The sequence below is a fragment of the Astyanax mexicanus genome, chromosome 3 (genome assembly GCF_023375975.1).
Source record: "Astyanax mexicanus isolate ESR-SI-001 chromosome 3, AstMex3_surface, whole genome shotgun sequence".
Taxonomy (NCBI): Eukaryota; Metazoa; Chordata; class Actinopteri; order Characiformes; family Acestrorhamphidae; genus Astyanax; species Astyanax mexicanus.
The window spans coordinates 43809357-43825311 of record NC_064410.1 but is presented as its reverse complement, the minus strand read 5'-3'; the positions used below and the strand labels follow the sequence as shown (position 1 = coordinate 43825311).

Genomic DNA, 15955 nt, shown 5'->3' with positions numbered 1-15955 from the left:
ATAATATAACAACCACAACAAAAATAACTATTATTATTATTAGTAGTAGTAGTAGTAGTAGTAGTAGTAGTAGTAGTACAATTTTTGTTGTTGCCATTATTATTATTAGTGGTGGAAGTAGTAGTTTTGTTATGTTTTATTATTTACATTTTTTGGTGTGTTTTATTATTTTTTGTAGGAATATAGTGCATATGATACTCACATTGTGTGATACATTGTCTAGATGGAGAAAAAAATATATATATTAAATGTTTTATTTTAGCAGCTTTCTCTTAGAGAGCTTTTAGTAATATCTTTTTTATATTGTGATTATCTTATTATTGTTCAGATAAATGAAAATATCCCGATATAAAATAGAGTTTTATCCATCTCTATACAACATTCAGTAAAGTATTCAGCAAAAGTTCTGCTCTAATTATTTTAACAGTACAGATGTTGATGACTATGCAAGACAAATTACTGGACCAAGCAATGGCCCTGAGTGTTCATGAAAAACACTTTATATTTATTTTAGTAATCAGACCAGGTCTACAGTTATGAAAGAAGCTCATTTATGATAGTGTGCTGTTAACTGCAAAACTGACCTTTCGGTATTCTTGAAAATATTATTTAAGCTGCATGCATTATTTCATTTTTTTTTCACAATTTGATTTTACACAAAGTGAACTCGCTCTAATCGCAAAGTCATCACCAGTATATCTTTATTACCTCCAGTCACAGTGTCACATTTCACAGACATACAGAGTTTTTCCTGATCTGAACTGCACAAATAACCTGCATGAAGAACTCACTGGCCAGTGCAGCCATTTACATTCCCCTGGTCTGCAGCTACATCCAGCCACACCCAGTGTACATTCATGTAGGACGCAGGCCAGCAGACCTAGTACAGTATGCTGTGCACCGGTTTCTGCTTAAATCAAGTCAAAGCTTACATCATACACCAAAACATGTGAAGTGCTAGCACACCCGGAAGCCGTCGCAAGGTTTCACACAGTCAACATGTAACTCTGCTGTAAAAGGAGGATGAGCAATGCCTTTATTCATCTTCAGACCTGGCAATGGCTCATATCTTTTCATTGCGAACGCTGTTGCATAGTTTCAATGAATGGATTCTTCAAGCATGGTATTCCCTAAGGGCTTATTTGAGTCCCTATTCAACCTCTCTCGTACCTTGTCTTCGTTGTCATCTCACACACACACACACACCATGCTTGGAGAGCTTAAAGGCTTACAATAAAAACAGGCTGAATCATGCTGTAAATTGGCTGCTCTCACAAGGAAACATATAACGGCGTGCAGCACGGGTCCTGAGCGAAAACTGAATGAATCTGTGGCATTGTCGTAGTGTGTGTTTATTTGCGTGTGTGTGTTTTGTGTGTTTATTCTCAATGAAAGATCCCTGTACTCTAAAAACATGCAGAAATCAGGACGCCCTGGCTGACCCAGTGAGGTACTGTAGGCTGTATGTCTTTTTCTTCTTCCGAGATCAAGGCGTTTATGTATCAGTTGCTGCTCCAGTGCTTTACTGACTGCTACAGACATTGGTTGGGTTGGTGAGTGTGGCTGATCGCCTGTCTGCATGGTACCCTGGTGGGTGTGTGTACAGTACAGAAGGTGTGTGTAATCTGAATGCACTGCTGGCTAGGAGTCTAGGTGAACATCTGGCTGGACTGTTGTGTGACTCTGATGAAGGTGGTCCTGCGGCTGAGCTCCTTCAGCTTGGCTGCTCCTACGTAGGTGCAGGTGGAGCGCACTCCGCCCAGGACATCTCTGATGGTGTTCTCCACATCACCCTTGTAGGGCACTTGCACTGTCCTGCCCTCAGACGCCCTGTACACACAATATAGTCAAAATAGTCAGAATACAAGGTCTAGTGTAAATGTTTAGTTGAAATTTCCATAAGTACATAAGACAGTAATAAGGATCAATATTATAATGTACATTTACATTACATACACAGAGTGAAATTGTTGTACCAGTATTAAAAAATACAGAGGAAAAACTATAAAACAATCTAAATAAAGTGTTTCTGTTGAATGTAAAAAAATATATCCAATCACATACAAAACTTACAAAAGCAATACTATCAGCATAATAATATACCGTATTTTTCGCACTGTAAGGCACAATTAAAATTCTTACATTTTGCCAAAAATCATCAGTGTGTCTTATAATCCAGTGCGCCTTATGTATGAATTTTACCAGTCAGGTTGTAGGTTGTTGTTTAGTTCTCCTGCAGTATTAGCATTAGCCGCTAACCGTTCAGAGGTGAGTACTATCGGCCTGTGCCTGCTGCTATGCCCAGCTAGCACTGCTGGAGTGGCATTAGCGTTACCCGCTAGCAGTTAGCTGCTAATGCTAATGCTTTAGCTTCAGTGTGAATCTGTAAATCTAAGCTGTTAATAAACAGAAGCTTATTACTCACCCAAATGAACAGTTTTCAGGAGAGAAATCTGTGTAGATTAACATCCAGCTCTCGATTGACTTGTCTGAATTATTATTATTATTATTTTTTTTTTAAGAATTACAGTTTTGTTTACGTAACCTAGCTTAGCTTTACAGGTCAGTGGCGAGACCTGCTGAAATAGAAGGAAACACACCTGTTCCTCATTAGAGGCGCATAAAATGCACCAAATTATACGGTGCGCCTTATGTAAAAATATAGACCAGAAAATAGACGTTTATTGATAATGTGCATTATCATCTGTTTGCTAAGTGCGGACCACGCCTGATTGAAGTAGAGAAACAAGGAAGAAAAGGGGAGGGAACTCGGGGAGTTTTGGGCTGGAGTTCTGAACTGCGTGCTGAAGAAGCGTGCAGTTATATCCCCCCCTTTTAAAAGGAAGTGATAGAGTAGAAGAAGGGGGTTGTTGGGCAGGAGGTGGGTTGCGAACTTTCGTCACGAGAGGTAGTTAGTCAGGGCAGGTATTTATAGGGCGGCTGATTGATACGGGGTGGAGTTAGAATGTAGAGTTCGGGCGTGGTCCTTCTCCCAAACTTTTGTTATTACAAAACATCATGTATGAAAAATTTGGTTCTGACATGCCAAAGAACATGGGATTGCAGTGTGTAAATAATATATGATAGAAGACATTACCGACAGTACTGTGGACAGCATTGTAATGATTGTGACCAGCAATGTCTGGGTAGAATTGTCCCTACAAATAAATAAGCAACTCTTACAAAAATCCCATCCACATTTAATGCAGGAGACCCACATATTTTCACACAAATCAGTGCAGCATTCTGTAGTTCTTTGGGACATGGCAAAAGTCATGGGATATGATAATAGTTTATGTCGTTTAGCATATCAGCAAATTAACTCTTTTAAATTACTTTAAAATGAGCACATTAAAAAATACATGTGAAGACTGAACAGTCTAAAAACTTGTAGGCTGAGTGACGGGAATGGGAGGATGTGAGACTGACCACAAGTTAGGTGCTGCATCCACAGTATTGCTGTGCCTATTTCAAACTGAGCTGAGCTGTGAAACAAATTCTCAATTTACCGGTTGATCTACACTGGTATGTCCCCCCTCTCCCCTGTGGTCATAAACTCTGGGTAATGACCAAAAGAATGCGATCACTAGTGCAAAAAATAGCCAGAATGAGACTTCACTCCAGGTGTCTGGTTTTACTGTTCATGATGGGAAGAAGAGCTCTGATATCCAGGAGAGTCTCTGGATAAAGAGGAGCTGCTTCTTGCATTGACAGTTGCCAGGTGAGGTGATTCGGACATCTGATAAGTATGCCCCCAGGTCATCTCCTATTATGGATGTACCAGATACAACCAACTGGGAGGAGACCTCGGGACTGACCCAGGACACACGCTGGAGGGATTATATCTCCTGGCTGGCCAGGGTTCTCTAAAGGAGACGTAGCTGAAGTGTCTGGGGATCAGGAGGCCCGGCTTCTTTGTTAACCTATTGCCACCACAGTACTGAACTGGATGGAGTGGGTAGACACAAACCACTAGCAGTCATACATCTCACCTGTACTCTGCCACACCACCGACATATTTCTTCATGGCTGTGTCCGAGCTCATGCCATAGAACATCTTGAACTTTTTCCCATCCTTCTCGATGACATCACCAGCACACTGGTCATGCCCGGCCAGCATGCCTCCCAGCATGACAAAATCTGCCCCTGCTCCTACAAAAGCACAAACCAGCAGAAAAAACAACATTTAGAGTGATGCCTAAGTCTAAAGACATATGATTTATGTTGCCAGTTAATTTTCTCTGAACATGTTCATTGAGAGAATTGTTTACCAAAAGCTTTGGAAACATCTCCAGGACAGCTGCAGCCTCCATCCTGAAAAAAAATGTAAGTGCAACATAATATATAAAAGTAATAAAGCAATATTAGTGGAAATTTGGCTTCTTAAGACTTTCCCCCCCAAATTAGTTACTGTAAAAGTTTTTTGTTTGGCTTCATGTGGTAACAAGCCACTAGAAAATACAAGTAAATAGAAATAAAAACAAAAATCACGCATTAAGTAAAAAGCATTAAGTTGAAAAAACTCAAAAAAAGTTTTTAGGTTAAAAAGATGTCTATTTACAGTGTAGAATAAAGTCTTATTCTTATTCCTAAGCAAATAAAGCCTAAACATAAACTTTATTGTAGTTGCCATCCAAAATCATTGTATCTTCATTTGCTTTGCTTCACATTTTGAAAGGTATGCTCCAAATTTCTTAGAATTCAATATTTAACTTTTACTAAAAATAAAGTATATCTTTATTTCCAATATCTAAAGTCATCACCTACATTATAACTAAAATACTCAAAAACTCATATACACAAGCACATACTGCCCTCTTGTGGTAACAACATGTAAATGGAAGTTCATGTTATAAATCACCTGTCATCATTCTGCATTACAGCGTAAGGGCTAAAGGTGCTGATCATTACGGAGGACTCACAGAGATGATGTGTCCCTTTAGTCCGTGAGCCGAGTCTGCGCACTCAATAACAGCACTCAGCTGAGGATAACCTACTCCAGTCTTGATGCGGGTGGTGCATACAGAACCTGCAAACACAGTGATTTTAAGCTTTCATTAATCCACATACAGTCAATTATACAACTGTTACTTTCATAATATTATGTTAAATGTGGAACAATTTTGCATCTCAGACTTCTGAAATATATAACATCTTCAGGATGTGTCTTAATCTAATTAAAAGAGAAAATCTATCTACTGTATTGCAGAAAAGGTGGACATATCAGTACCCTCAGTGCCAAATTATCTTACAGGATCTATTCCCCAGTAGGGGATGGTTCTGTTCAAAGTGTGGGACACTGAAATGTAAATGTTAGATGTTTTATCACATTAATTTATGTAATAAAAATGCACTTCCAATCAATACAAAGACCATCAAAGGAAAAATGTGTAATCCCATACTCAGTCATTTGAATCACTTACATTTTTATATTTGTTTTGACTTTGTCTGACTTTTGAAGTTACAATACAAAAATGTTAAGGTTCGTCACTGTCATGCAAAAAAACCTTAAGTGTTTGCTTTTTTTCCAAGACTAAAATCCAGTTGAACACTGCTGTTATAGTACAATCTATACCTATATATATATATATCTACACCATATTATAATATATATATATATACATTAATAAAATGATGTATTACATGTATATACATTACATATATATATATATATATATATATATATATATATATATATGTAATGTATATACATATGTAATACATCATTTTATTAATTTATTAATGTATTAATTTAAATTAATTTTGTCTAAATACTATGTTACTAATCTTTTGGTGCTCTTTACATGGGCTACTTCTCTATTGCTCTATCCTAATCTTAAGAAGTAAATATATGATAACTAATATAAACCGAGATTATTCAAATTTCCATCAGCAGGACTAGCACTGTCTCAGCTAGGTTAACTATCTGCAACATTAATAAGTCAAAGTTTCCAAAGTCTTAACAGTCTTAACACTTTGTTTAGTCCAAAGAGTGTTTCCTCTAAACTATTTCAAACACAATCGACCATTTGGCATAAAACCACCCAGTATGGCAACAATATAACATTAAAACAAGAGATACTATTACTACAAATAAGTTTTTTTTTTTTTTACCTTGGGCACTATTTATACTCTCAATACATTTATTTATAAATATTTTTACTTTTTTAACGAATTAACTCGTGTTTTCACCGCTACTTAAACTAGTAAATAGTAGTAAATAGAGTCTCCCTACGGAGCAAAACACTAAATACGGAGTAGGGAGATGGGAGAGACATTTCGACATTTGCATAGAGCTAGAGCTGCTGATAAGGGAGCTGTGTCTGACTCTAAAATAGTCACTGAATAAACAAATGAAATTAACAACCTATTGAAAATACACCAGAATGCAGGAAACACATCTTATTCATTAAACATTTTAGGGGAGGATCCCCAGACCAACACTGTGTAATTTGTTAATAGCCTAGTTTTAGGCCTGTGTGTCAGGCTTAATATTATAAGCTAAGAAAAGTATAGCATATTATTACAACTATAAAATGTGTCATGCAGGCTAATTCTTACATAGAATTAGACCTGACAGGCTTTTCTTTATAATGGGATCTGGGGTAAAACTCCACATGTTGAAACTTCACTATTTTAATTCCACTTGAAATCTCTTTCCAAATCTGTCGTCTTATCTGTATCAAATGCTGTGATTAACCAAAGCTGGCTGATCAGTATTGTCTTCAAACATAGTATTTTGAGGTTTAAATACAGGTGTAAAGGCTGTCATTCCAAATACAATCACAACATTAAACTAATAAACACATAATCACAATCACAGACAAGAAAGTCATTTATTAAAATGCAATTTTACCAAATTATTGCTATTCAACACATTTTCACTCTTTCCTGGACGTATGCCAGTGCAAAGTGCAAAGCGTGAAGGATTTCCCTAGATCTCACCACATATTGTAGATATAATCTACAGTAGCATTAGCATTCAACTTTATCTTCTCAATCATGTGTTTACTAAGGTTAAAGGTAGGGGCATAATAAAAGGTGACAGGGAAAGAGCAGGAAAGAGGAATAAGGGATCATATTTCATGGTTAGCATTTGCTAGGACAGATAAAACCTGTTTATTAGTGGAATCACTAATCACACCACATCACTAAAAAAGTAGAGGAGCATGAAAGGAGTAACATGCACAGGTGTGCACTTAAGCCTATTTCTTAAATGTATCAAAAGCTAATCTAACCAGCAACCCCACCTCTGGTACGTTAACAATTTCAAACACAAAACACATTCTTCCCCTAAAGGCTCACTGTGCATCCTGTACTTTACCTTCCTTACTGGAACTACAGTATAATTAACAGCATTGTCACATGGCACCTACAAGAGTACTCGAGCCTTCTTTCAATACAATACAGTTTTCCCTGTTAAACGTATCGTTTTTCTCTAATAATGTAATCAGTTATATATATCAGAATTTCATACTTTCGTATAAATAGTTTTGATTCTACCAACAATGTCTTAGTGCTGTTTTTTTTGTCAGTGTATATACATTATATTTTTACTGCTGTGAGGGACAATGCAATAATGTGAGTGGTGTAACTGTCTAACTGCATGATTTTTAGAAGACAGGAGATCATAATCTTGTTTAAATCCTGGCAGTGCCAGCACCGCTCAGCTGGGAGTTCGCCAGTCTAGCAACATTTTGTGACAGGGAAAGTCCTGAACTACTGAGGGGAATTAGGTCAAGTAAGAGGAAGTTGGACTTAGTTTAAAAAAACAACAGAATTTTACAGTGCATGAAAACCTTTGAGCAGTTATTGTGTGGCAACGCCTTGAAGAAGGTTCAGCTCATTGACTACTGCCAGTAGAGCATACAGATGATCTGTTCATGGAATACTGGTCTGACTAGTTAGATGAGCACATGATGACATGAGCCAGCAGCTTTGGCTTAAAAGCTTGCTAGTTGTTGTAGTCTTGATTAATCGTGGTGAGTAAAACTACCTTGTGATTGGTGAAGGTGTTACCCAATAGACCCTTTGCACTTCATATTAAAAGGGAGAAATGTCCTGAATTACATCTGTCATTTATTGGTAATGGAAATATATGGATGGAGCACACATTTACAGAAGCTAGATAACACAGATTTTGGTTGCCTGGGGTTTGAGGGTTTAAAAAATAAAGAAGATTCAAGAAACCCTTTAGGAAGTAATGATTACTTGTGATTTAAAATTTCTCTGATCTGACTCTTTATCTTGTTTTGACCTTGAAATTTGCTTTTAATTTTGTGATTAACAGTAAAAATGAAGACATGGTACAGACCTGGCCCGATGCCCACTTTGATGATGTCAGCTCCAGTCAAAATGAGCTCCTCCACCATCTCTCCTGTCACCACATTTCCAGCCTGTTGGGCCAATCAGAACACAGAACTACAAATTTTGGCATTTTACAGTAAGTGAATAGTGTAACAGAGGAGGTGTTTTTGCTTTGCTTAGATAATTCTTAACTTTCTCACCATGATGGTATGGTTGGGGAACTTCTCCCGAACAGTTCTAACAAACTCCACAAAGTGCTCTGAATATCCATTGGCTACATCCAGGCAAATGTACTTAACGAGTGGAATGGCTTCCAGAATGCTGCAGAGTTTCTCCAGATCGGCCTTGCCGCTGCCTGAGCTGGCCGCCACATGCTGAGAATAAGAGTGAAGATCCGTCAGATTATATGAGCCATGGAGCAGTTTTATTTAGATGGGGTCATATTAGCTTTAGTTTTGGGAGTATGGGTGATGGGAGGGAAGTAATGGGGACCTACTTGTTTGTTTTTTTTGTTTTTTGTTTTTTTGCGATAAATGGAAACATGATAATAAGATGGGGAAAAAATTACAAATGCAATAGTGGTGAGGCCAATGGACAGAGGCCCGGGATAAATAATAAAAAAAAAAAGATGGGGTCACAGTATCATCTCATCTCATCTCAGAATTCTATGATCTTAGAGTTTTTACATGTTTAAAACCCACATGGGCCTAATTTAAAAAAATAAATAAATATAAAATATTTAGTCATAATTAACAAATGTATACATGTAAATAATAATACAAGTAATTAAATGCAGTTGGGAGTGTAATCCATGCTTTACATAGGTTTACATACATACATTTTACAAGCTGAGAGATAAAAATATCTGCCTCTGACGTAAAGTAATCAAGTGAACTGCCACAATAGAGTAATATTGCATTATTTCTACACAGATATGCTTGATGTTATGCAGCAATACACAGTTATTGTGAAAAAGGTTATGTACATGTTCTACCACAGTTACATAGCACAGTAGTTGTGTTTTGGGCCTGGAGCATCACTGACAGAATTCTAAAGTAAAAAAAAAAAGGTCATCGTGCCAAACTTTGGGCAGATTTGAGCTCCAAGGTCACTTTTGCCAGCATCTTATGACTTCAACAAGTGGTTAAGGTTATAGCTTGTTGAAAGAAATTATTATGGAAAAAAGAATATGACTGAAAAGATGACTGAAAATATATCTTTATGCCTTTTGGGAAAAAAATACTTGCTTAATTATTCACAGTTAGATGTTTTGACCAGGGTGTCATACATTTAAAAGCCACTGTATGTAATTCCTCCATCATTTTATTTGACATATCTGTAAACTCTTTCTGATGATCTATTTCATATAGAACTATCAGATGTGTTGGAGTCAAACAATCTTCTGTAACTGCTTTCTGTGAGTTACGTTAAATATTAATCAATGCGGCAGGGATCTAACACACAGCAAGAATATATAAGCAGGACAGATGTTGATTTTATTCAGTGCTAAGTTAGTGAAAGTTCTTTGGCTCATGTTTAAAAAAAAAAAAAAAATCTTTGGTCCACAGCATGGGTGGCCTTCCCATTCTGCACTTCATATCGAATACATCTGGCACTACTGCCAAAGGGGTCAGCTGTCAGCACATCAAAAATCAAACTAAAACCAGCCTTAATCCAGAGAACAGAACCTCACATACTGAGCGTAAATCACTAACATAATTCAGCCAGGTTTGGGACTCATGGCTTTTGGTTCCTTCATTGCCTTATATCACATGCGCTTGGCTGAGATTAGACTCAATGACCCTGTTACTTTCAACCATCTGAAACACGGATGCTTGTTTTGTTTTACCTCTAAGCATTCTGGATGTTCTGCAGCAAACGTCTTCCACTCTTCCAGGGAGTAGTGTTTTTGGATGGCGGTGAAGAGCATGTGCTAAAAAAGGTAAAAAGCAGAAACAGTGAGATAAAATGCCTGTTACAATAGGTTGCAATCACTCAAAACATTAAAACAAACCATGCTTTATGTGCTGAGTCATCTGCAAGCCATCAACACAGCTTATTCTACAAGACCATTAAAGGTTGTCTGTGAAAACTTTATAAAGAAAAAAGCAATATATGAAAAATACAGCTCTGGAAACAATCAAGAGATCACTTTAGTTTCTGAAGCAGTTTCTCTGATTTTGCTATTAATAGGTAAATGTTTGAGTAAAATGAACATTCTTGTTTTATTCTATAAACTCTGGACAACATTTCTCCCAAATTCCAAGTAAAAATATTATTTAGAGCATTTATTCGCAGAAAATGAGAAATGGCTGAAATAACAAAAAAGATGCAGAGCTTTCAGACCTCAAATAATACGAAAAAAGTTCATGTTCATAAAGTATTAAGAGTCCAGAAATCAATATTTGATAGACTAACCCTGTTTTTTGATCACAGTTTCCATGCATCTTGGCATGTTCTCCTCCACCAGTCTTACATACTGCTTTTGGATAACTTTATGCCTTTACTCCTGGTGCAAAAATTCAAGCAGTTCAGCTTGGTTTGATGGCTTGTGATCATCTGTCTTCCTCTTGATTATATTCCAGAGGTTTTCAATTTGGTAAAATCAAAGAGACTCATCATTTTTAAGTGGTCCCTTATTTTTTTTTCTCCAGACCTGTATGTTTAAATTTGCTCATAGGTCCAGTTCAGATGTTTGGTGCCTATTTTAGACATGGTTTAGCAAGATTTAGCATGGGCACTCTTGATTAATTCTGTAATATGTGCCACAGTAGCCTTTCTGTCTGTCCTGCCCAGCCCTCACATATCCATTAACCATGGGGTTACAACATCTTGTGTCTGTTATGTTGGGGCACATTGGCATTCTTGCTGGACCATTAAAAGCTTGATTGTTGATAAATCTAGCTATTGGGCAATCCAAAAAAGTGTTGCAAATCCCTGCAACTGGGAATCCCTTGCAGTGTTTGGGCCAGCTTTATCCTGCTAAAAAAATGCCGATTGTGCGTGGCTGGAGGATGTCCTGTACATATCAGTGAGCTATTAGTGTCCCTCTTATCACTACTAGGGAAGACTGTTGAATGCAATGACTCCTCAGATCATTACACCAGCAGTTGAAGCAGTGATTATAGGTTTTGCTTATTTGATTAAAGTGAAAAAGGCTTAAAGATTTCTGTTACTGTAGTAAATCTCAAGAGGGGCTCACCTTGCTCAGAACCTGGGCCATCTCAAATGTACCTGTGGTGTCCATGTTAGCTGCAATGATTGGGATGCCATTGTAGGTCTGCTTTGAGTTGCGGAATGTGAAGGTCCTCTGCAGGTCAACCTTTGAAGTGGGTAAACAAGACCGTATACATATGCATGAGCACCCACATCCCTCTTGCTCCTTCATTGAGCATTTAATTAAAAACACAGATGATAGAATCAGAATCTTGTGTCAACAGTCCAGACTGGTGCAGGTGGTGAAATGATGTGAGGAATGTATCCTTGGCACACTTTGGGCCTCCTAATGCCAGTCAGTCACAGTCACCACTTGAATGCCACAGTATGTTTCAGTTTTGTTGCTGACAGTCTGCATGATGATGGAAAATGTCACAAAGGAAAAGTAGTCTTAAACTGGTTTCCTGAACATGATGATTCCAGTTACCAGATTTAAAACCAATGTCAAAGAACATATTTGAAATGTAGTGGGACAGAAAACATCTACAAAAACTGTGTGGTGCAACCATGTCAACATGGACCACAATCTTACAGTAATGTCCTTGGTATCTGGATACAGTATTTGGGGGAAACCATACCACAAGGCTGTTTTTGAGATCAACAGATGGTATTAGTGTAGTATGCCTTGTATTAATGCAGTTCACCTGAGAACATTGTCAGCTAATATTTTAAGATCATGTCAGAATCTTTGACATGCAATTTGCTTTTTATTTCTGGAAACCAACAAAATAAAACCGCCAGTATAGTAAGATGTCTTAAGTTAAAAATGTCTAAACATAAGTTATTTCATTTTAGGCTTGGACACATATCTTGTAACATTTGTTGTAAAAGTGCTATATAAATAAAATTCAATTTAGTTGAATAGCCATGTGGGATAATATGGAATGTGGATTATGGCTCTAGTTCACTTGAGTGTTTACTTATTGAGCTCAGAACGCAGCTACTAGCTTAATGCTAGCTAACAGCCAACTCAGCAGTAAGGATTAGAGAGTGTTAGCTTGAATGCTAACTGTTTTCTGAGATGAATTAATGTCTAATTCTGTGTATTTCAGTGCGTATTCCATGTAATACAATGATTCCTCATGTATTTCTCACTTCTGTGATTCTATTTGTGTTCTCCGCATCGTCAAAATCATAGGGCCCTAGTAAATGTGGTTTGTGGGATTTTACTAAATGAACTGTCGATTGATTCACTGTAGACTGTATTGACCATGTATGTGAAATTGCACATGTGAAAACACAAAAAAGGCTTTAGTTAGTAAGTACACGGACATGCCAAAATTGCTTGGACAGGAACTAGTATCATGTCCCATGACATGCCATGTCCTATGGTGTGTTTTTTTTTATTGTAAATGCAGGACCATTTGAATGGTGTTTAGCCCCCTTCATGATTTCTTATTTTTTTGGATGTTTGTTACTCTTAAATGTTTCAGATCATTAAACACATTTATATATTAGGCTTAGACAACAGAAGTAAACACAAAATGCAGTTTTTAAATGAAGGTTTTTATTATTAAGGGAGATTTTTTTTTTTTAAACATGGCCCTGTGTGAAAACGTTTGTGCCCCTAAACATAATTAGTGGGTTCGCCACCCTTAGCAGCAACAACTGCAATCGGGCCCACTCATCTTGTAATTTGTAATTCCACCACATTAGAGGGTTTTCGAGCATGAACTTTTTAAGGTCATGCCACAGCATCTTAATCGGATTCAGGTAAGGGCTTTGACTAGGCCACTCCAAAGTCTTTATTTAGTTTTTCTTCAGCCATTCAGATGTGGTATTTTTTCAATCATTGTCCTGCTGCAGAACCCAAGTAAATTCTAGCTTGAGGTCACAAATAGATAGCCGGATAGTCTCCTTCAGGACTTTTTGGTAGACAGCGGAATACATTGTACCACTTATCACAGCAAGTCTTCCAGGCCTTGAATCATCAAAACAGCCCCAGACCATCACACTACCACCCCCATGTTTTACTGTAGGTATGATGTTCTTCTTTTTAATGCAGTGTTACTTTTACACTAGATGTAATGGGACACACACCTCCATGACCTCCATCATGAATGCTGACCTTAACTGAGGCAAGAGAGGCCTGCAGTTCTTTGAATGTTGTTGTGGGGTCTTTTGTGACCGTTTGCGCTCTTGGGTTAATTTTAGTTGGCCAGCCAATCCTTAAAAGGTTCACCACTGTTCCATGTGAATAGTGAAACATCTTGCATCTCACTGTGGTTTTCTTTAGTCTCAAAACTTTAGAAATGGCTTTATAACCATTCCAAACAGATTGATCTCAATTATGGTCATTTAGGTTTGGATTTTTTTCTCCCTTAGAAATAAAAACCTTCATTTTAAAACTGCATTTTGTGTTACTTGTGTAGAAATATTTAAAAGTGAAAAACATGGAAGGAAAAAAAAAAGAGAAAATTATGAGGGGGGCAAACACCACTTTACACACCACTGTGTCATGGCCATCTTAACCTGGCAAATTGAATTAGCCGAGCAGTCACAGGCTCTGCCTGTCTTTGACGTCATCCTGCAGTGAAATGCAGAGTGAAACTGAATCTCCTCCTTTCGTTTATGAGATCAATAGCAGTGAAGCTCTTACCAGATATGAACCAGTATATCTTATATGCCTCAGCAGCAATGGGTTGGGCTGGGTTTTTACTGTGAATATTTTTTAATTCTGAAAGAGAAAAGCACTGAGCAGAGGAGTCAAATACAAGTGAATTTAATGTGGGTATCTTTGCTTCTGTAGTAGCATTACAAACGTACACTATATACCCATATGTTTAAAGGCATTCAGTTGTTAAGTTAAGTCTCACACGCTGCTGACACAGATGTGAACCGAACACACACATAGCTGGTATTCCCAATGGAATAGGATTCTCTGGAGTACTGAGCAGGTGTTCCAATACTTTTGCCCATATAGTGTATAGTCCTTATTTGATTGATTGTAAATCAATTCCTGATATATGAATTCTTCGTCATTTACCTCCTCAGCTTTGGAGGAGTGTACTATTTATGGTCAAACACAAACAAACCAGTAGCTGTGCTCTTCTGGTATTTGACACTGTTTAAGACCCCCAGGAGGCCCTCCTGCAAAGTGGCCCTCCCCTAAAATGACCCTCCCCTTAGATCAGGTTGCTACCAGGAACAGGTACTGTGTGACATTCCTCCAGTGCAGAAAACCTCCTGAGCTTTTCTTAATGTTGTGCTGCAATCTAACTGTTCCTGTTTTGTATAGGGAGGAAGAGAAACTTCTAAATCTCTCGATGATATTTAGCTCAGAGCTCTGCAGGCCTATTTTTAACACTTTTTCAGCACACTGGCCCAGCTCATGTTGCTCTCTCTACCTTGCTAGCTTGATCAGTTGTCACCGTAAGCTGGCCCATTCCCTCGAGGTTGGGTATCTGGGTTAGTTTTCGGACTGCAGCAACAGAACAGAACATGATGAAGAAGAGATGCAAAAACAACCTGCTGTCAGATCAGCTCTGGTTGAGAGCAGAGTAATAGGGAAGGGCCTAAACAAAGCCTGAGGCAAGTTAGTGTGACCTCAGCAAGGTCAGCCCCATTGCACATACACACACACACACACACACACACAAACACACCCCTATACACAGTTCTAGCCTAACACCTATACAAACTTCAATACAGCATTCAGCCCTGATTAATATAAACATACACACACACAAACCTAATCATAGATATTCTGATACCACTATTCTCTGAGACTGTTTATATCTTTTCTAAATGTCTTGTTATGTCTCGTGTGGTTCTCCCCCTGCAACAACCAAACCCACCCCCTCTGGAATCAATGAAGGACAGCAATCCATCTGTAGATCTGTACTATACCTGTACTATAACCTGATGACCTTACCTCTGACCTGCTCTTGAGGCTGCTCCTCTTTGGTCTGAACAGGACATCTTTAAAGTCCAGTTTGAGGTCCGCGTCCACCCGTGGCATGATTGAAGGCCTGAGTGTGAATGAGATTCTCCTGAGCTGGGCCGGTGCGCTTACTGCGGTGCAGGTCCAGCCACCAAACCCGAATCGGCAGAAGCCCAGCGTATTTATAGCGTGGAACGGGCCGTCCCAGCCCAAGCCCCCATGGCTTTATTTGGCGAGGGCCCGTACTCACTCCCTCTCTTTCCCTCCTTCCTCTCTCCCTCCTTCCTCTCTCCCTCTCTCTCTCAGTCCTTCCCCCTCCTCTCCCTCACTGTGGAGTGGCAGCAACAGCAGCAGCAGCAGTAGCAGGAGGCACGCTTCCCGTCTGGCCAGCTGACACACACACACACACACACACACACTGCGGCTCAGTGCAGCATTGCAGTATACGTAACAGCACGCGAGCAGGGCCATTACTCCCCCATCCCTTCAAGCAGTCCCCTGACAGAGCAGAAGGCAATGAAGGGAGGATACAGAAGGGAGGAAGATATA

The 15955-nt window shown here is 38.5% G+C and overlaps 1 protein-coding gene across 1 annotated transcript; it reads right to left on the bottom strand.

Moving 5' to 3' along the window:
• Positions 1–684: 684 nt before the first annotated feature.
• gmpr (guanosine monophosphate reductase) lies at positions 685–15640 on the bottom strand. The gene is made up of 9 exons (XM_007249323.4): positions 15398–15640; positions 11510–11629; positions 10157–10240; positions 8508–8681; positions 8315–8396; positions 4923–5029; positions 4272–4314; positions 3993–4152; positions 685–1830 (listed from the first exon to the last, which is right to left on the bottom strand). Exons 1-9 carry the CDS (start codon positions 15482–15484, stop codon positions 1650–1652), a joined length of 1038 nt encoding a protein of 345 aa, XP_007249385.2. The 5' UTR covers positions 15485–15640; the 3' UTR covers positions 685–1649.
• Positions 15641–15955: the final 315 nt, after the last annotated feature.